We start from the raw sequence: 23,299 nt of genomic DNA on the forward strand, positions 1-23,299 counted from the left end.
GTTGCGCGATATGCTTCCCGTGCTTCACATACTTAAAAGCTCAAACAGCACCTATTGATTTTTGATTGATTGCTTTTCTCTGTCTCTCTTGCTCTGACATTCTCTGCTCCTCACGGAGGGGGTGTGAGCAGGGGGGCTGTTCGCACCCCTAGAGGATACAGACGCTTGTCTAAAAAATGCTGAAAGACTATGTTCCTTGCTGGGCTTCCTTGCAGCTGCTTTGTCAAGCGACATGCTTCCGGCACGGTGCTTCGCATACTTAAAAGCTCAAACAGCACCAATTGATTTTTGATTGTTTGCTTTTCTCTCTCTCTCTCTGACATTCTCTGCTCCTGACGCGCACTCCTTTGAAGAGGAATGTTTGCATTCTTTTAATCGTGAGATGGAACTGTCATCTCTGTCTTGTCATGGAGCACGTTTAAACTTTTGAAAAAAAGACAAATGTTTGTTTGCAGTGTTTGAATAAAGTTCCTGTCTCTCTACAACCTCCTGTGTTTCTGTGCAAATCTGTGACCCAAGCATGACAATATAAAAATAACCATATAAACATATGGTTTCTACTTCGTGGATTTTCACCTTTCGCGGGGTGTTCTGGAACGCAACCCCCATGATCGAGGAGGGATCACTGTATTAAGAAATCACCTACCCAAAGATTCAACTTCTAGAACACATCTCGGGCAGAGCATCTACCATCTAGAAACGTGGATCCCTATTCTATTTAAAGGGCATATAACTTATAAATATGTAGATCCTGGTGTGCCCATTAGCCCAATGCATTAATTAAATTTAATTCAGAGCTAATTTAAGACCGCATACCTATGCAGATTATACAGATAACCAGTAGTGGCGCACTGCACGATAACATGCAATTAATACACTTGACTTGAACATTCATAGTTTTCATACTTTCTTTGTACATTTAGCATTTGTTTGCTCAGAGGTTGATGTGCTTGCTGCTTCCTGAGCATCTCTTCTTTTCTCCACCCTAGCGGCCCAATTCTTCTCTTCTTTCGTTGGCATCTTCTTGCATTAAAAGTGATTAAATCAGTGTTTGTGTTGCAATTACTTAGTACGTTTTCCTTAATTTTTCACTTAAGCTCTTCAATCTGGCTCAAGAATAATTTAAGATGTGAAGAGGTAGGGGAAGTGATGGCGAAGGTAGTAGGGATGAGAATGGCGCCCGTATGCATGCTGTGCACTGCCGCCCTGTTGTCCGCTGCCGAGAGATGATTCTACAATAAAATAAAAAAAATAAAAAGAGGAATAACCTTGGAGGTCAATCATCACCCCGAAAGTTGATAGTAGATGTCACGTAGTATATGTGTACCAAAAATCAGAACAATAGGTCAAACGGTTTGCGAGCTACAGGTGATTTAAAATCCTGGACAGACAAACCGACAGCCACGATAGCGTATTATATAAGAAGATTGCAATCAATGGAAAAAAACAATACTGGGAAAAAGTACATACATTGTAAGCATGAAAGCAGACTGATTATGGGATTCTAGGCATCACCACAATGAAGTGCACAAGAGTGAGAGAAAGTGCACAAAGCGGGAGGTAATAGTAGAGGAGTGATTTAGTAATCCCTGCAAAATCATGAAGATTGCTGCCACCCACCATACAATACTTTAATTAAAAGAAAAATCTTTAACATTCTGTCATATAGTATGCACTATTTTTTACATATACTGGGTGCACAATTATGTGGATTTCCCAGGGTCCTGCAGCATAGTTAAACATAAAAAGGCATCACATACTAGACAGTTACAATGATTTCAAAAAACAAGGTAACATTTTTCTGAATTTGTAAATTTTTCCTAGCAATTTCTTTAGTTTAAAGTTAGGTTTCAAACATCAAGTTTTTCACAAATTGAAATCGAGTTTATGGATTTAAAGTTATTTTCTAATACTGTACTTGAAATTTGGCACTGTTTGCTTACTTTTACCCTGAAGCCATTTTGTTTTCATGTTGTGGTCGATGGCCAGGATGCCAATTCACTGGAAGGACTGGGGGAGAGCGAGCCTATCCAGGGCATTACCTCCCCGGAATGCTAGATGGCAGCGCCATGGGTTTGTTGCATGGAAGCTCAACCCTGCTGGGGCCTGTGGCCACCGCCAGGGGGTGCCTGGAAAATTGGTGAGCCCTTGGTTGCAGCACTTCCGCCACACCCAGAAGTGCTTCTAGAGAAAGGCCATCAAACACCTGGAACAATTCTGGGTGCCGTATAAAGGAAGCCAACTGCCACTACTCAGCTTGCTTGCTAGGAGGAGTGGAGGTGGATAGAAGAGAAGATGAGAAAGAGAGAGGGAGAGATGAAGGAGGGAAGTGTGCTTTGTGTACTGTATTTGTGCTGTGAAGGTGGGAAATGAGGGAAAGTGGAAAAATAAAAAATTTGTGTGCTGAACATGTGCTGCATCTGTCTGTGTGGGTGTTTGGGCGGCAGGAGCACCCTGTAGTGGCCACAACGGATATTGCCATTTTTGATGTCCAGTTGCTGGGATGCAGATGGGTATGGTCAGAGGCCGTGCCCCAGGAAATCACAGCAGGAGACGCCATCTGTGTAACAGTTTATTAACTGATTGTTGCTGTTCAAGTTTGAGGATAATTGTGTATACTCTGTGAGAACTAACTTTATGAATTTTGAATTAAAATTTTTGGTTTGTTTTGTTTGCAACTTAATTCTCATTTTTCAGTCCTTCATACATGCTTTTTAAACAGCAACTTTAGTGTCAGAAAAGTTAAGATCTGGTTAGTCAGTGCCCCAATTTATTTTGTGCAATTTTTGGATATGCTGCTTTTTTGATTTTTTTGTTGTTTTTAGTAATAATTTTGTGACATTTTTGTTTTGCCATTTTATTTCATGTGTGCTACCATTTTTTGCTTTGTTTTGTTTATAGCAACATCACTGGTTGCGCTCTACATCATCAAGCTTCCACTTTAAAACATGCTGGTGTTCACAAGAAAATATCTGAACTTTGATTCTTTTGTCAAAGGAAAGACCTAGTATAGAGGGGGCTAAAATGCGCTCCAAAACAAACATTTTTAATGTAAGTTTCTGTTTACAATGTAAGGAAACGATTTCTGACTTGGTTTTGTGTTTGGGTTATTAGAAATCTCCTACAGTACATGCAGTCTGATTACATTTTTGAATTACCTAATTTAGTGTCAGGTCTTTTGGACTTGCTTTATTCAAACTCTTCAGGTGTAGTGTTCAAGGCTAATTTCTACATAGAACTGTATTCATGTTTCTTATGTTAAGTATTTCATTTTCATGGTTTCAGTTTTATTTAGACTTTAACTGACATTTCTTTTTATTAATGTCTTGTTTTTATTGCTTATGTGATGGAGTAGTGTCACATGACTGATTCATTTGTGCTGCTAACGTCATGGGATATGATGCTATCCCTTGGTAGATACACTTTATGAATCTTAAAATAACTTTGTGGTAGTTAGTTTCTATTCAGATATGTTCTAGTCTTTACTCGTAGGTTTCTAAAGTTCTTTGTGTTTCTCAAGTATGTTTATTTGAAGACTTTTTTGAAATTTTAATTCAAAATTCATTTTATATACAAAACAACTTAGTCAAGTACTACTTTTCATTGTAACCTTCAAACCTATCTAAGCATTTACAGTATTTCACTTTTACACTTAGGCATTCATATCCATTCAGAAAAAATGGCATGAAGGTGCTGGAGCCAAAATGTTAAAAGTTGCTCTGAAATATTAGTGGGCTTAGTGTATGTGTCCTGTCTTTCCCTGATCATGCGGTTTAAACATAACAAATTGTTCCTGTTGAAAAAGTTCTTGGCTGCACAAATTGTATCTTATCTGTAACTGCTATCCTACCATTATTAAAAACATTGCATCAGGCACACTGTTTTTGTGATATGACTGCATAAACTTCTACCAGTTGGTGTTGAACTTTAGCTTGGGTTGCACTCTTTGAAATAAGGTCTCACTATGCACTTAATGTTTGGAGATAGCAGGATGTCTGAAAACATGAATAAACTGATGCATGCAGCAGCAGATGTTCAATCACATTCTGTGATGACCTGAAATATGCCCACATGTAATGTGTTAACAACTATCTCTATTCAGACTTTATATATTTTGTTTTTGAAATACTTACATGTTTGGCAAAGCATGGCAACCTACTTACTCAGCAAATATAAATGGATGAATGATGTTTGTTATTAGAATTCAAGTTTGAGGCTAAAGTGTTGGACTTGTATTTTGATTATTCAAACATGCACTGTACGTGTATTGTGTATTGCATTAAAATGTCTTTATTGATTTTGACAGTGATGTAATCTATAACATAACTATATATGTGCTTGTTATCTGATCTGGCCTGTGTGTTTCCATGTAGGGCATTTTAAGAAAGTTGTTGGCATCTCAATAAAGTTCAGTCCATTTCTTGATGAAAGGTTACCAAACATCTTAATTTCACTTGTATTGTATCAGTTGACTATTTCAAGTTATGTTCCTGTGTAGTTGACACATCCAGATTTAGTTTTTGTTTTCTTAGGCACAGGGATAACTCTCCCATTAAAATATTAAGTATGTCACTGAAAACTTCAGCCAGTGGGTTGCTACAGGCTTTTAACACATGCCATGAAATTCCATCCAGACTGGATGCCTTGTTGGACGTTAACTCATTTAAAAGTCCTTTTTTTGTCTCATTCTGATACAAAGACAGATGAATCATGTGGTGCTGCAGGTAATCGAATGTCACACTGTTTATTATTGTAATCAAAGCAGGCATGTAAGGCATCAAGTTTATTGGATAGTGAAAAGTACTGTAGGTGAGATAGGATTAGTCTTGACTTTGTACTTCATAAACATCTCTGTAACCTGCCAATACCTGTGCGCAATATCAGAATTGGAATCAGAATAACATTTATTGGTCAAGTATGCATGCATAGAAGGAATTTGACTCCGGTTTTGATGACTCTACAAGTATAAGTTACATAATTGACATACACACACCTGTTAATCACACACCTGAGATAAAAAAAACAAGACAGAGAATGTACACATATACCTGTATATGCAAATAAAGTGCAGAGTGTAACTCAGTGCAAGAAAAGCTGAAATAAAAACTGAAAAACAAGTATTAACAATATGTAAACAATATTGCAAGACACTGGGAGGTCTGGGGATAGGGTGTGCAGCCTGATTAAGCTGAATTAACCATTTGTGATGGTTTGTGGGGAAAAAAAACTGTTGTTATATCTGCTTGTTTTGACATATATTAATGTGTAATACCTGGCTGATGGAAGAAGTTCAAAAAGATTGCTGCCAGGATATGAGAGGTTGGTGATGATTTTCTCTGCCAGTTTCATGACTCTGGAATAGTGCAGGTCCTGTAAGATGGGCTGAATGGCACAAGTGATCTTTTCGTCAGACCTGACTATTCATTGTAGCCTGTTTTTGTCAAGTTTAGTCACTGATCTAAACCACACTGTTAATGATGAGCTTAGAAAAGACTCAATGATTGCTGTGCAGAACTGATTCAGCAGCTCCTGTGGAATGGTGAACTTTCTCAGCTGGCAGGAAGTACATTCGCTGTTGTGCTATTTATTTTCATCATTTTATTTTTTTCATCATGAACCCTACATTGGTCTTCGATTTCAAGTCCTGGTAGATTATAGATCCCAGAAATGTGAAGGTTTCTACAACTGTCACAGAAAGTATTAAGTATGGAGAGGGGAGATAATATTATGGGACCTCTTCTAAAGTCCACTGTCATCTCCAATGTTTTGAGAATGTTTAGTCAGCTGCTCAGCCCCCTATCTGCATGCAGACACATCACCATTCCTGATGAGCCCAATGATGGTTGCATCATCAATAGATAGATATGAGTTTCCTCTGTTTCACTTGCTATTTCTTATGGGTCATTAAATCGATGATCCATTGACAGGAGGAAGGCAGGGACAAAAAGCTGGATGAGTTTCAAATTGAGGGGTTCTGTGATTATTGTATTGAATGTAGAACTGTAGTCCACAAACTGAATCCATATGTCCCTGGGTTGTCAAGGTGTTGCAGGATGTAGTGCAGACCCGTGTTGACTGCATCATTCACTGACAGGTTCACTGGAGAAGCAAACTGAAGAGGGTCCAGTCTCTCAAAGGTCTTCATGACCACAGATGTCAGAGCTAAAGGCTTGTAGTCATTGGATCTTGTTATACTGGATTTTTTGGGGACTGGTATGATTGTGGCTTCTTCGAAGCACAATGGAACTTCACACAGCACTAATGATTTGTTGAAATTGTTAGTAGAGACAGGGGCCAGTTGATCAGTACAGATTTTTAAGCTAGTGGGTGAGTCTCCATCTGGACCTGTTGCTTTCTTTGTGTGCTGTTCTTTGAAGCGCCAACAAACATCCTCTACAGAGATATTTAATGTAGTTTGAGTGGGACAATGTATGCCAGGGTGGATGAGCTGTATAAGTCTCTACACTGAGAGAGCTGGAGATAATGTCTTTTGAATTTTGGGGCTTATCAAACCAGCAGTAAAAGGCATCCAAATCGTCAGCCAACTGGTAATTTACTGCAATATGGGGTGATGGATCCCTGTAATTTGCAATACTTTGTAGTCCCTTCCACACTGATACAGGGTCATTAGCTAAAAACTGATCTTTCAGTTTTTCAGAGGAACTCTTTTTAGCCAGTCTGATTTCTTTTGTTAGTGTGTTCCTTGCCTGTCTAAACAGTGTTCTGAACAGGTAGTTCTCTTGGCATAACGAAAAACTTTGATACATGATCTCTAGTTTAGCTTCTTGTATTGCGTTTCATATCTTCATTTCTTATATATTTCCGTAACACCATTTTAAAATACAGTAATCCCTCGCTATATCGTGCTTCGCCTTTCGCGGCTTCACTCTATCGCGGATTTTATATGTAAGTATATTTAAATATATATTGCGGATTTTTTGCTGGTTCGCAGATTTCGGCGGACAGTGGGTCTTTTAATTTCTGGTACATGCTTCCTCAGTTGGTTTGCCCAGTTGATTTCATACAAGGGACACTATTGGCAGATGGCTGAGAAGCTACCCAACTTACTTTTCTCTCTCTCTCTCTTGCGCTGACATTCTCTGATCCTGACGTAGGGGGATTGAGCAGGGGGGCTGTTCGCACACCTAGACGATACGGACTAAAAATGCTGAAAGATTATCTTCACGTTGCTCCCTTCTGTGTAGCTGCTTCGTGAAGCGACATGCTGCACGGTGCTTCGCATACTTAAAAGCAGGAAGGGCACGTATTGATTTTTGATTGTTTGTTTTTATCTGTCTCTCTCTCTCTCTCTGTCTTTCTCTGCTACTGACGGAGGGGGTGTGAGCTGCCGCCTTCAACAGCTTTGTGCCGTGGCCTTCAACAGCTTTGTGCCGTGGTGCTTTGCATATTTAAAAGCCAAACAGCCCTATTGATTTGTTTGCTTTTCTGTCTCTCTCTGACATTATCTGCTCCTGACGCGCACTCCTTTGAAGAGGAAGATATGTTTGCATTCTTTTAATTGTGAGACAGAACTGTCTTCTCTGTCTTGTCATGGAGCACAGTTTAAACTTTTGAAAAAGAGACAAATTTTTGAGTGCAGTGTTTGAATAAAGTTCCTGTCTCTCTACAACTTCCTGTGTTTCTGTGCAAATCTGTGACCCAAGCATGACAATATAAAAATAACCATATAAACATATGGTTTCTACTTTGCGGATTTTCACCTTTCGCGGGGGGTTCTGGAACGCAACCCCCGCAATGGAGGAGGGATTACTGTAAAGGGTGTGTCAAAATTATGTTAACACTAATGGTACTGCTATGTATATACTTACATGCAATTTTTGTGGACATTTATGTTCCACATATGGTACATGTGTTGAACATGATGGTGAACAGGTTGAGAAATTCCTATAAATCACACATGAACATATGAAGTATGTTTTGTGAATAAACTGTTTCCGCCATTCAAATGTTAACATAATTTTTACTCACCCTATATGTTACCTTCAGCGAACTTCTGATGTTACCAGTGATCCATGGTTTCCTGCTAAATTGGCTCTAGTGTGTGTGTGTGGGTGTGTGTTCACCCTGTAATGTACTGGTGCTCTTTCCAGGGTTTGTTCCTGCCTTGCACACTATGCATGCTGAGATAGACTCCATGTTCCCTGTAACTCTGCCATGGATAAGTGGGAACAAAGATTGATGGATGGATAAATGGAAGATGTAGATCATTTTTGTTGACACACAGTTGTCCACACACATTTTGATGAATCTTATAGAGATTTTTTGCATACTCCCTAAGAGTCTCTGAACATGTCCCAGTTTACATAATCAAAGCAGTCCTGTAGTTTTTCCTGCTGTTTGTTTTGTCTGGCACTGAGCTACTATTCTTGCCAGCTCCTCACAATTTAGGTTCTGCTTTAAAATGTTGTTGTGGGAAAAAAAACTTTCCTCTGTATTCAAATAAATCATTAATGGATACCAGATGAAAATTCAGAAAAGACTCTTTATTTACACATAGATATGCACAATCATTAATACAATGCATTCCTTTTTATACTTCTCTATTTTCATTATCTTATCTAATACATCACATCATCCAACTCTTAATATGCAGAATTTTATCATCTTAGCCAATCAACTACAGCCACCAGTAACTATGTATACATGTGAATTCTTAAATTATTCTGAACATCGCTTCATTAATAGGGATATCTTTCAGGATTTCCCATTGATCTTATCTCCGCTTCATAATATTGGGATTAATAAAGTATCTATCTATCTATCTATCTATCTATCTATCTATCTATCTATCTATCTATCTATCTATCTATCTATCTAATAGGGGTGTTTGGGCTTTCTCACTAGTTTGTTCTCGCTTTTAAAGGGGGTGTTCATTACACGTCTGTTTCATTTTAACCTTAGTAACAATCTTGGTGCCACCTCTAGATGAGGCAAAAACCTCACATGCCCAAGCTTTAAGCCACGTTTAGTTAACCCTTTAGTTACCTTCAGTCCTTTTCCTTATGCTTTTAATAATCTATTGTTACAACTTAAGTATATGCTTATATTAAATTGTAAAACTTAAGTATTGATTAAAAATATTTCATTAAAAATTCTATATAAGCTGACTGCAGAAGCACTGACTGGCGATTGGACCATCCAATGTGAAGATGCACTAGCAAGCAGTAAGCGTCTTTTATCAAGGTGTAATAGTGATGAAGAGTATGAGCACCATTAGAAAAATAAAATCCACCAGAACGCAAATATTAGTATTCTGTAATAATGTTGAACAAATCGTTCAGTGCATTGTTTGCATTAGCTTCCAATGAAATATGAACAGCAATCTTAAAAACACCAGAGAACTGCTTTAGAAGATAAAATGAATGCTGTGTGCCACTGCACCACCGTAATACTTTTCATAGTGTAGAAAAAGTGATTCAAATAATATTTAGCTTTGGAAAAGTTAAGTGGTATTAAAAACTTCTTATGTGTTGTCCTTTCTTTTTTTGTGTTCATATTAAAGAGAAAATTACTACATATTCCAGAATCATTTTTAGAAGATTTCTCACATCAAATGTGCATCAGATTTGGTTTTGTTTTGCCTTTTTACTTCTTCATTGCTAAACCAAAATGCCATAACCCTTTCCTAACCATTTAGCTGAAATAATCCTGCAATACTGTACAAGGTTTGTTCTGTCCATTTCAGGTCATTTTACAAGGCTTAAAATTAATCATACAAAAACAAATGAATTAATTCAGAATAAAGTTAAAGCTAAACATACAAACTTTATTCATTAAAGTACAATATCCCAAAGTAGTTTATAAATGCAGTGCCATGGCACAATTTTTTATAGATATTTTTTACAGGTACAGCATAATCATGCTAATAATTGGTTTGTTTAAGGTCTCAGAATGAGCTGGAGGCAAGAATTGAACCACCAACCTTGTGGGATAAAGTGCGATGTTTTAGCAACTAAAACAATATTACCTGTATTCCCTTATACAAAGCTGTCAGATAACTGATATAAGCCTTCTCTGTATTACAGTATCAAACTGGTTCTTGGCAAACAACATTCATTTAGTATTTTGTGCCAGCCTTCTGAAATTGCCCTCTAATATTTGTTCATTAAGCACCTTTGTACCTTACCAATGTGAAATGTTGAGGAGCATGTTTATATATTTTAGTGTCACATTGTGCTTTTTAAAAGTTTTATCTTTGTCTTATTTCTATAAAATAATTCTTTAGAAAGTGTTGTTATAATTGGTATGCAGTCTGAGAAATATGTATTATCTAGGACATTTCCTTTTACTGCAGAAGCGTTAGTAATCATAATGTCACAAGCTTTTCTCACTTTTTTAAAATAAAACAAAACAAGGTTAATTTGCTTGTTATTTAATATTTAGTTATAGAAGCATTTCTGTATAAAAAAACATTTGAAGAACCCCCCCCCCCCCCTCCCCCTACTTTATTTTGGGTAGACATCCTGTATTTGAGATACCGTATATACTTTCGTATAAGTCGGGTCTTGAAACCTGAAAAATCTATCATAAATATCAGACCCTGACTTATATGCCCATTCAAAAATACAGCGCCAAGTACTGTACAGAAGTTCACAAAATTTCACATGCATATTTAGGATTCTGAAAGAAAAACTTTTGTGAATTTTGACTTTAGTTCTAATTATGAGCTTTGAACTTTTAAAGTCCAAATTTTTCAAATGTAGCAGTCACAACAACTAAACACAAATTACAGTATAAATAAAATTTTATGCATTTTTTAAATTACCAGTGTGTATTGTTTTGAGGCAGGTACTTCATTTTTTTGTTCAAAAGAGTTTTCCTACTTTGATTCCTGTTTATGAGTTAGCGGTCTCAGTATCAAGACCATCCCATCTGCTTATGGAAGGTATGGGTTTCTGTACTTTCTCTTCTAATTTTAACATTAAATAAAACAAACCATTAGTAAATGAATTAATACAAAATTCACACAGTTAAAGGTGAATCGATTAATTAAATTAATTAAAATTTAGGACAAAAAAAACAAAATATTTTATATTTTTAGTTACATGAAATGCAAAAAGATATTAAACAGATTTGCCTTTAAAGTGAAATAAAAAAACTGTCCGATAATAACACGTTAAATTTGGTTTAAAGAATGGATTGGGTAAAGATTTTATTTTAACTATGAGAAGCAGAATCTTGCCTTTTTTTATCTTGAACATGTGTTGTCTGTTAATTTCTTTAAGGGTCCATATTATGATGTATTAATATTCTTACAGACTTGCATGCATGTTGCTAAGATAAGTAGTGATGCAGTTTGGGGAAATAAATCTCTGTCTGACGTATGGTTTGAATTTTCTGTGTTCACACATCTCCCATTGTTCCCGAGTAAAAGCTGCAGTTGAAAACATAACATTTGAAACAAGGCCTTGAAGCTGCCATCTGGGATTAGTCATCCTCAATCCCTTCACTGAAACTTTACTTACACATTGCTGAGAAACCAAAGTTCTAGTAAAAATATCTAAAGAAATGCACAAGAGATGCGAATGTTTTAAATAAAGCAGGGCAAAGATGACAAGATTATTTTCCTAAGTTTGGAAAACATATTCTTAGATAGTTAAGTAGAATATTCTGTTAAACGAAGCAAGTAAATAACCCATTCATATACTGTATCTTCATAGGTAAAAGATTTGCCCTTAAAGAGCATTTATTTTTATTTAGTTCAGTAGTTTTTAGTAGTCTGTTCCATTTGCTATAAAATGTAATAATTATTATTACTGTATTTACAGATACACTTGGCTTGTTACACTTTTCTGAGTGATTTGTTTTCTGTTTATGAATTTCTTAAAGGCTTTGACAAATACATACAAAAATACTGTACCTACATATATACATTTTAGTATCCATCCATAAATCTATTATTTTTTTAACTGTTTTCCCAGTTTAAGGCTGTACATAACAGTTGAAATATTATTAGAAAATCAGGTCAGTTAATAGTGATAGAATGTCATCCTAGCCTTGGATGTTAAGTCTGATTTTCCTGCATTGTCTTTCATTTTCTCAGTGAATGTTACCATATCATCTAATAACAGAGACCTTGAGAAACCATATATTATACAAATTTATCACTTAAAGTATTCCATGTATTATTTGTATATATGTTCCATATATGTATTAAGGAAAGTTATGCAACTTCAGTATATAATGTGAAAAAATAATTTGTCTCTTGGACTGAAGTGGTCATTTCACTGTTAGCAACAATCACCTCCACAGGTGTCTTGTACTTATTGATCATGCACCATTCAGAAATTTTGACTTCAGCCTTCTGATAGAATTGCTCCAGCTCTAACATTTGTTGTATTTTTGAGCATGCACTTGCATATACTGTAGGTCAGGACTGATTTCACAGTGTGGCAGGATTTAAATTAAGGTGTAATCAGAAGATGGATTGTATGTGTAAAAATTAGCCAAGATTGTAACTGGGATTGCAGGAATTTAATACACAAAGGACATTACGTAAAACAAAATTGAAGATCGAGAAATGTAGCGAAAGAGACAAGCAGGATATTTCAAACTGCCAAAAGGCAGACACAAGACATAAATAAAAGTTGAAAAACAGAAATGAATTTGTAACCAGAAAGAGTTTTAAATAATAATAATGCAAGGGTTTTATTTTTAGTTTTGATTCATCCACAAACTTGTACCGCCAGGAAGTATATGAAGCCGACATTTATAATGTTGTTGTAATAACATCACGTGTCACACGTGATGGTGGTTCTACCTAGCAACAGTGTGACAACTCTGCATCCCAAACAGCAAACGATGGCAGCATCTATAAAAAAATCAAAATGATGCAGCAGCAAGATGTGTTTCAAAAATAATGTCTTCAGAATATTATAAATCAGAAAACACACCACACACATCAAAAAAAAAACACACATCATTAAATTCCTTGACCCCTAAAATTCACAAAATGATATACTGGTATACATTATTTTTAGAGACCAAGAACTAGCTGCAAAAATATAAAATAAATTCCAGATCATGGCAGTGTGATGGACGGCCGGCTACAGACTCCGGTCGCCACCCCCAGGCCACCAGGAGGAGCCCTCCGGACAGCATGATCGTGCCCCGAGTTCCAGCAGGGCCTCATGGACTTTGTAGTTTGTATACACAGCCCTGCTGGATACCTTGGGGGCCACCGGAGTCGCTGTAGGGGGGCTAGTAGGCTCTTATATGCCCTATAACCCGGGAGTACGTCATCATCATGTGACAGGAAGGAACGACGTGCTCCCGGGCTGAAGAAAAGGACTGTTTACCCTGACCCGGAAGAAATAAGGACTTGTGGGTTTGGACGGGAACCACTTCCGGGTCAGTGGATATAAAAGGACTGTGGGAAAGCCCAGACACTGAGCTGAGCTGGGAGGTAGGAGGGTGAAGTGTCTGGGCGAGGAGGATTGTTTGAGAGAAAGAGTTTATTTGTAGTTTATGAGTGTGGAGTGGAGGGTGCTTTGTGCACAGTTTAATTATAAAATAAATAATAATTATACTTTCACCTGGTGTTCAGAGTGGTACCTGAGGGTTCAAGAGGTGGACCACGCCTCTATCTGCTACAGCAGCAACATTCCAGACCTCCAAATATACTTTGTCTTTGTCGACTTAGATACAGATTGGGTTGTGAGTTTCTTACCACTGCCTTTGTGTATTACACAGCTGCTCTATGACTTGAAATCATCCTGAAAAATCCTGTAAACCAAAGGAGAATTTCATTGTGAAATGCATTGCTTGCTTTCATCCTAAAACAATGGGGCCCATTTTGACCAGCAGATTCATATTTACATTAATTTGTTCAAAGAATTGAACAGTATATAAAAGGGAATTTAAAGAATGTGTTATCTCCAGGAAAAATAATTGGAGCTCTTTCTATTTGTAACTCCTAATGGAATTTATAATCATCACTAAAACAACTGTCCACTTTTTTATACTACTAGTATATTTCAGCCAGTTTTTTTTTTTAATTGCAATTATAAAGAGATCAGTGGAACACAGTAGGAGTGTAATGAAATGAGCATTTAAAATTAGTATTGCATGATACATGGCCTTTGAGGCATGACACCCTTTGAACCAATAAATGCATGGAGTTTCTCCTTAGTATTATCTACAAGTTTTTCCAAATGGTAATCAATAAACCTATATCTGACTGTGTCTAAATATTTCTTGAGTTTGTATAAGGAGAAGCAGTCATGCTATGTTTAAAGGTTTACTCAAACCAATCATCTACTCACTATGGCGATCCAGGATTACAAACAGCTGAAAGCTAAAAGACATGGTACATAAATTGGTGAAAAACAAACTGAAAGAAAACCTCTTATCTATTCTATACATGATAATCGCTTATTTCAGACTCTTTTAACCTATCCAGTATGCAATGTATGAAAGACACTTGGGATTTGCAACCTTTAAAGATTTTTATATTGATTAGGAATTTGTATCCTTTGAAAGGTTACACTACAAATGCAATCTTTTAGCTGCACATTTTTTTTTCTGCATACATATTAAAAGTGTTAGAAGGAGACTACCCAGTTTTCCACAACTTTTACTGATTTATATTCATGGAGTTTTATTGGCTGGAATTTACCACTTAATAAACTATTCGAAAGGGATCTTTCAATTATAATCTCAGGAAAAGGAATGAAATTAAGTCATTGATAAAATACATTCTAGTTCAATTTGTGCCTATCAATTCATCATTCGACTAAAACATTTTCATAGATTACATATATCTGATTTATAAAGTACCCAGGGTGTGATCCAACATAAGAGTGATGTCATTAAGAGCCTGCATTTCTAGGTCACATGCTCTACACTTTTATTGGGGGAAAACTTGTCTTATCTCTTGGATAGGCTTGGATTTAAAATCATGTATAAAGCCTAAATGGTGGTATCTGGTTTAACAGCAGGTGGGTTAAAAGTGTGCTATGAAAGATCAGTTTTATTATCCAATACTGCACTACTTGAATAAAGATTAATTTTGCTGTACTGGAAGAATCCCAACCCACCTTCCATAGCTCAGTGGGAAAATAATTTTCTATATTATCTCAAACTGGAAAAAAATCTAATTTTCTTAATGAGGATCTCTTTAAACAGTTTAAAGAACGTTGCAAGATCTCATTGATATACTGTAATTCTACAGTAAATATGCCAGGCCAATGCTTAGCTTTTTTGTTCTACACACTGGTTTATCCTCTATAATTAAGTATTTTAGGCTGTTCCTTTCCTCTACTTTTTATCTGGTGGGAACTGAATGCAGTTTTTTTGGAGAATTTTCAAAATATATGTTATTCTCCATTTGTCTGATTCTATTATAGCATTTTCTTTCCTTATAAAGTTGAAAAATAAATTACTTAAGTGTGGGAGATTCCCCTGAGCTTTTCATCCAAATATGCACAAAGACTACAAAAAACAGCATTTTGTTGGCTTTGTTATCACACACGTAATACATGATTTGTTTTTTAAATAAGTACTGCTTTCTTTTATTGTTTTTTTTGGATGTGTAGTAGTCATGGATGTGGTGGGGAGCGCCCTTAGGTGTTGGTAGTAGAACTGGGATGAAGCTTGTTTTTATTGAGGTGAACCAAATAATGCAAATTATTTTAGTGAGCAATGATCATCCATAAGTAGCAGAATTAACAGATGGCATATTCAAAACATGAGTTTAAAGTGGAGTTTACACAATGCTGAAGTGTATTGAGCCCGCTGTCAAAAACCTGAACAGTTAATTGGAAAAAATTACTTTTGCTTGATTTGGGTGACTAAGGAGACTGTTATAGCATCATGCCTACTACTGGGAGCAACTAACACTCAGTTCTTGGCTTTTGAAATAATTCCCAGTTTGTGGGGACTGTATTTTTCCTAAAAAGAAAGTCAATCCTGCCTAAAAAGTCTTGATAAACTAAAATCTTTAATTATTTAATTTATTAAATAAAGGTTTCAAAAATGCAAATGTAACAAAAGAATAACGAAATACAGAACAGTAAACCAATAACGAATATTCTAAAGGTTATGCTAATTAAACAAAACCGAGCATCAATGAAATATAAAAAATAGACTCAAAGGAGTGAAACAAGTCTAAACAAATCTCAGTACTTTAAAGCAAAAAGTAAACTTTTATTGGAAAGAATAAAAGAGCCGAAAACATATTCATAAACGAAATTAATGGAACCTACACTAGCAAATTTAGTTATGTATTAGTCTAAAGTGCATGCAGTAACCTTACTGCAGTCATTTGGGAGTAATTAACAGTTTAGGGACATTGTCCTGAAACACATACAACATAATCGTAGGGAATGGATTGAGGTTGAATTAAAATCCAAAACAAAATGAGAGCAAAACACAAGCAAGATATTAAAAGCAAATAGCAAAACAAAAAATCTAAACAAATTCGAGGCTTGACTGAATTCCTAATATCAATGCACAGTTTCTGCTGTACTAGTTTGATTCTGCTCTCTGTAGAGTTTGTATTTGACCCTCACGTGGACTTTAGTTTACTCTGGGATTCCACTTTCCTTTCACTTGTTTCCTTCCAGAGTTGGTTTTTGATTCAACAAATATACGAATGCCAAAAATAGATGAATGAATACAGAGGTCTGTTGTCCATGCAACTGTTCATTTATTTAGAATGGTGAAAATGGAGTGGTTTTAAAGTGCAAGTTAGTAAGATCCGTAGATTACATGTGTTAGACATATAAGGAGCTTTGATTTTAAGGTTAATGTTTTCTTTTTTAACTTTAATGGTAGCTCTGAGAAAGGATGCAAAACTGGAAGTGATAGTTTTGCATTGACTGCACACTATAATAAAAACTGAACTGATTTGATACAAAGCCTTATAATGTGTTCAAGTGTCATTGTATTTGCTACACAATTTCAAAATATATAGTAACATTTATAAAACAACTGTGAAATATTCACATATTAAGAGTAAATATAGAGCTAAATTAATTCAGTCAGCATCCTTTAAATTTTGAATGTGACCTTCCTTTTCTGTGTTTTGACTTGACCAGAAGTGTTTCCTTTTGTGATTGATTTTCTGTTTATTAGATGGTTAATTTTTGGAATGTAGTTTGTTCCTACTTCTAATTGCTGTTTATAACTACAGTATACTTGTCTGCCTATTTGTGTTCTGGTATATCTTCAGAGAAAACGTTAGAAACCCTGATACCAGGAATAAACCATTCTAATGAACAGCACGGTCTTTCACATTAGCAGACATACAGTGAGAAAAAGTGAATTAAATAAACATCTTGCAGAGAAGTTTGAAATGGATGATAATGCTGAACTGTGACAACAAGATAAACACTGTTTTAATTTGATTGTCCTTGTATCTGTTAAATTCTATTTTGCCCATGGTTTGTATTTTTGCTTTCATTTTGATTATATTATTGTTTTGAATTGATACTTATAATATGTCTGTGCTGCCATTTTGTATTGTGTTTTTGATTGCAGGCAATGGCACCCTATGCTACATATGTTGTGGGAAGCTGTGATGTGTGACATCATTGGGCCGACAATATGCTGGCGCACTATCATAACCATCCAATTCTTTTGGATTATGAGAGAAAATGTTTGTGTATTCCATTAGAGATAAAAATCACTTTGAGAATTTTGATATTCTTTGACTTTGGTTTCTGCTTAATGTGTTAGGCATTTGTGCTATTGCGTTTGTTGTTGCTGACTTGCCATTCTCCCTTTTATCACCTTGCCTTTTGCCCTATCATGTTTTCAGTTTCTCTTTTTTGTACTATTAAACAATGTTGCTTGAACCTGTGCCTTAAGATATGCTAATCTATTGTGACAATTAATATATTAAAACTTATTGCTTATGATAAAAATATTAAAATAAAACTACACCCAAGCTAGCAATCTACAGTTTTTTGTTATTTTTTCTGGGAAGGCAAAAGTTCACAGAAGATGTGGAGTAAACTTACACCTCAGAAACCAGTACATGTGCCATATCATATAAGTCTGGAGAAGGCTGCTGCTATCACATAGCTATTCCTGTTTGCAATCGTTTGCTGAACACTATTGAGCTGTTTAACTTTTACTCTACTTCATTGCCATGAATATTGGAGGTTTTGTGCAAGGTTTACTGGAAAGTTTAGCGCTGCTTATTAGAAATGACAACCATCACCTCTGTGGCTATATATACTGTATATTTTCATTAATGCACTTTTTTCTGTATGGAACAGTGGCAATGTGGTAAATGCTGCTGCCTCATGGATCCAGTATGGATTTCAATCCATGCTCTGTTGTTTGCTGTGTAGAGTTTGCACATTGTTGCCTTGTCTGTTTGAGTGTTCCTCCCATATTCCCAAAAACCTGCAGGTTAGATCAATTGGCAACTCTAAATTGTTCCAATGGATGTGTATGAGAGCAGGCTGGTGCCCTGACTAAGGGTATTGTTTTCTTTACCTCTAGTGGTGCCTAGATAGCATTTGACCTCCCAACCCTTAACTGGACTACTAGGGCTAGATAATGTTTTGCTTGGTTTTTCTGCACTTGATTCGGTCACCTAGCAGGCAACAAACTTGTTAAGATAGTAGGATATTTTACTGTTTTTTTTTTCTCAACCATAGTTTTTATATCTGTCACTTTTAGTACATTCAGATACATAATTCATAAATAGTTAAATGTTTTAAAATATGAGTTAATATTACGGAAATTAATTTTGAAAAATCTCTGGAAACTAGTTTTTGACCTTTAAATATACTTTTTCTTGTGATTTCTGAATCTGTTGTGCTTAAAAATCCTTTTATGCTAGGAATGGCATAAGGAAATTAGGACACTAGAAAATTAAAAATGTCATCTTAGAAAATTCTATTACACCCAGTACTACTGAATATGCATGTCATTTAATTTTCTAACCTTAATAATTTAGACCAGGGTTGTGGTGAAGTGAAGGATGCCTGGGTGGGGGGATGGGGGAGGAGTTTGGTTTGGAGGGCTGAAGCCTGACTCAGCTAGTATAAAGTGTAAGACCGGATCATACGCTGGACAGGGTGCCAGTCCATCACAAGTTGAACACATGCACACATCCAAGTAGTAAACTGGGCATAAAATCACCACTACATACTACAAGAAATAAAAAAGCCTGAATTTTGTTTGAATCGGAGAGCATATAATTGAAAACATATTAAATAAATAACTGTTTTGTCCTCATTTAGACAACCCATTACCCATGTCTTATCTCACAACAGATTTTCTGGATTGATAGTAATTGTTCTAAATCTTTATTTCGCAGACATTGCTACACCACCTTATGCTGAATATTACGGATAAATTTGTCTCAAATTATGGGCTCCTCATGGTCTGGGCTTCATTAGCAAATGCTATACCTGTAAGTTTATTTCTGGATTAAATTTTGGTCACCATTCATGATGTAATGTGATTTTTGTCTCCACTTTCAGAACAAAGAAAAGTTAGCCTAATAAAGTCAAAAGATGTAGACATTTGTACATGACATGTATTGCTATGGGGTGGCGCAGTGGTAGCGCTGCTGCCTCGCAGTTAGGAGACCCGGGTTCGCTTCCCTGGGCCACCCTGCGTGGAGTTTGCATGTTCTCCCCGTGTCTACGTGGGTTTTCTCTGGGCGCTCCGGTTTTCTCCCACGGTCCAAAGACATGCATGTTAGGTGGATTGGTGATTCTAAATTGGCCCTAGTGTGTGCTTGGTGTGTGGATGTGTTTGTGTGTGTCCTGAGGTGGGTTGGCACCCTGCCCGGGATTGGTTCCCTGCCTTGTGCCCTGTGTTGGCTGGGATTGGCTCCAGCAGACCCCCGTGACCCTGTGTTCGGATTCAGCGGGTTGGTAAATGGATGGATGGATGTATTGCTATGTTTTGGATTTTGCAAATATGTGCTGCTTTTACGATTTATCATTATAATTTCAAACATGTATTCTGTAATTGCTTACAGGACAGTATGGTGGTGCATTTTTTTTTGCACTGCTGCCTCATGATTCTGACATCCTACATTTGAATCCGGTTTTGTTTGTGCATGTGTGGGGTTTTATCTGGATATTCCAGTATTCCTTTAACATTCTAAGAAGCTGCCAGATAGATGATTAATCTTGGAGGCTTATACAAGTAGTCCTCTACATCTTGCTCTGTCACACCCATCACCTGCATGTCCTCTCTTACCACATCCATAAACCTTCTCTTAGGCCTTCTTCTTTTCCACTTGCCTGGTAGCTCTATTTTTAACATCCTTTTCCCAATATACTGTACTCATCTCTCCTTTGCACATGTCCAAACCAACGCAATCTCACCTCTCTGTCTCCCAACCATCCTTCCTGAGCTGACCCTCTAATGTACTCATTTCTAATCCTGTTCATCCTTGTCACACCCAATGCAAATCTTAGCATCTTTAACTCAGCCACCTCCAGCTCTGTCTCCTGCTTTCTGGTCAGTGCCACCGATTCCAACCCATATAACAAAGCTGGTCTCACTGCCGTCCTGTAGATCTTCCCTTTCACTTTTGCTGATACCCGTCTGTCATAAATTACTCCTGGCACTCTTCTCCACCCATTCCACTGTATTTTTCACCTCTCTTCCACAATCCCTGTTACTCTGTACTGTTGATCCCAAGTATTTAAACCGATCCACCTTCCCCAACTGTACTCCCTGCATCCTCACCATTCCTCTGACCTCCCTCTCATTCACAGACATGTATTCTGTCTTGTTTCTACTGACCTTCATTCCTCTCCTCTCTACAGCATATCTCCACCTCTCCAGGGTCTGCTCAACCTGCTCCCTACTCTCGCTACAGATCACAATGTCATCAGCAAACATCATAGTCCAAGGGGACTCTTGTCTAATCTCATCTGTCAACCTGTCCATCACCATTGAAAATAAAAAAAGGGCTCAGAGCCGATCCCTGATGTGATCCCACATCCACGATGAATGCATCCGTCACTCCTACCGCAGACCTATACAACTCTTACATACTTCTCTGCCACTCCTGACTTCCTCATACAATACCACAACTCCACTCTTTCCATCTTCTCAACACACCCTCCTCACTTGTGAGTATGTTTCCATCTTTATCCTTTATGACCCTACCCTGCTGTATATCTTTCCCAGCTTGGTCCCTCTGTCTAGCCAATCGGTACAGGTCCTTTTCTCCCTCCTTAGTGTGCAACCTCTCATTCAACTCCTCATTCACCTTTTCTTTAGCCTTCACCACCTCTGTCTTCACCTTGCACCTTATCTCCTTGTACTTTTGTCTACTTTCTGCATCTCTCTGACTATCCCACTTCATCTTCGTCATTCTCTTCCTCTGTATACTCTCCTGTACTTCCCAATTCCATCATCAGGTTTCCTTTTCCTGCTTCCTCTGTCCAGATGTCACGCTAATCACCCTTCTTGTGGTCACCCTTACTAAATCTGCTGTAGTTGTCCAACTGTCTGGTAACTCTTCACTGCCACCCAGTGCCTATCTTACCTCCTCCCTAAACTCAACCTTGCAGTGTTCCTTTTTCAACTTCCACCATTTGATCCTCGGCTCTGCTCTCATTCTTCTCCTCTTCTTGATCTCCAACGTCATCCTGCAGACCACCATCCTATGCTGTCTAATTACACTTTCCCCTGCTACCACTTTGCAGTCTTTAATCTCCTTCAGATTGATTCTTCTGCATAGGACTTAATCGACCTGTGAGCATCTTCCTCCAGTCTTGTACGTCACTCAGTGTTCCTCCCTCTTCTTAAAATGCATATTCACCACAGCCATGCCCATCCTTTTTGCAAAATCCACTATCATCTGACCTTCTTCAATCCTCTCCTTGACACCATACCTACCCATTACCTCCTTGTGTCCTCTGTTCCCTTGCTGTCATTGTTGCAATATCATTAAATTATAAATTGCTGTATGGTTTACCAATGAGCAATATTATAAATGATCTGTCATGCTATTTTTTCATTGAAAACGGTTTATTCATATATTATTTATTTATGCTACTATAATGAACAGCATTTAAATGTCTTTTGCTTGTTTTAAGATTACATTTTGGACGCTTGGATTTATTCTCTCAGAGCCTTCAGTGTACAAGACAGCAATGCAAGAGATAACATCAGTGTTTGCATGTAAAGGTATTTCATCTTAAGATTTAATAAATACAGGGAAATAATCTCCTTAACTGATTTTTTCATTACTATTAAATTTAAAGGAGTTATTTTAAACTGTTCGTGTAAATACGTTTTTAAATACATACAGCTCTCAAAAAGGTTTAAAAATAATTAGAAATTAGAGGCAATTAGGTAAATAAAATACTTTGGTTTATAATGTTACTATACATATTTGAAGTTGTAATTCCTGCTGGATGGATCCACATGAGATTTAATGTACAATAGTATCAAACACATTTTTTCTTATCTGTTTCATAATATCAAAAAGTAACTACCTGAAATGCCACTATGGCCCATTAGAGGGAGATGGTGCATACTTTATAAGTCAGACAATAGATAAAATCCTTGTAATACAATAATGACAGCTTTTTTCTTTGTTACTAGTTTACAGTATGTTGTGTATTAAGTATTGTTTTTCAATATGTCTTTTCTAAAGCAACAAACTTTTTTTTTTTTTACATTTTGCTTGGTTTTCTTTCTCTTTTCTCACTGTCTCTTAAACACCTAAATTTTAAATGAAAACTTGGCCAAACTTATTTTTTTCAATCAAAGACCTTAAAACATCTTGCATATTTGACAGTGAATTTTTTCATGAATGGTATAATACAGGGTAGAAAACATGTCTTTAATGCTTAAACAACAACAATATTTATTTATATAGCACATTTTCATACAAATGATGTAGGTCAAAGTGCTTTACACGATGAAGAAAGAGAAAAAAAGACAAAATAAATAAGAATTAAAATAAAGGAACACTAATTAACATAGAATAAAACTAAGGTGAGGGCAGCACGGTGGCAGTGGTAGCACTGCTGCCTTGTAGTAAGGTGACCTGGGTTCGCTTCCTGGGTCCTCCCTGTGCGCAGTTTGCATGTTCTCCCCGTGTCTGCAGGTTAGGTGCATTGGCAGTCCTAAATTGTACCTAGTGTGTGCTTGGCGTGTGGGTGTATGTGTGTGTGTGCCCTGCGGTGGGCTGGCGACCTGCATGGGGTTTGTTCCTGCCTTGTGCCCTCTGTTGGCTGGGATTGGCTCCAGCAGACCTCTGTGACACTGTGTTAGAATAAAGCAGGTTGGATAATGGATGGATGGATGGATAAAACTAAGGTCCGATGGCCAGGGAGGA

At 36.9% G+C, this 23,299-nt stretch overlaps 1 protein-coding gene across 4 annotated transcripts in view; it reads left to right on the plus strand.

Moving 5' to 3' along the window:
- Nucleotides 1-23,299, plus strand: part of LOC114648040 (24-hydroxycholesterol 7-alpha-hydroxylase) — a 149,686-nt gene that overhangs the window by 21,055 nt on the left and 105,332 nt on the right. For all 4 annotated transcript variants that reach the window (XM_028796831.2, XM_051925604.1, XM_051925603.1 and 1 more), the window contains exons 6-7: nucleotides 19,298-19,393; nucleotides 22,050-22,140. In XM_028796831.2, coding sequence (XP_028652664.2) covers nucleotides 19,298-19,393; nucleotides 22,050-22,140 — 187 coding nt within the window. The remainder of the gene's footprint in view (nucleotides 1-19,297; nucleotides 19,394-22,049; nucleotides 22,141-23,299) is intronic.

The sequence above is a fragment of the Erpetoichthys calabaricus genome, chromosome 3 (genome assembly GCF_900747795.2).
Source record: "Erpetoichthys calabaricus chromosome 3, fErpCal1.3, whole genome shotgun sequence".
In the NCBI taxonomy this organism is placed as follows: Eukaryota; Metazoa; Chordata; class Cladistia; order Polypteriformes; family Polypteridae; genus Erpetoichthys; species Erpetoichthys calabaricus.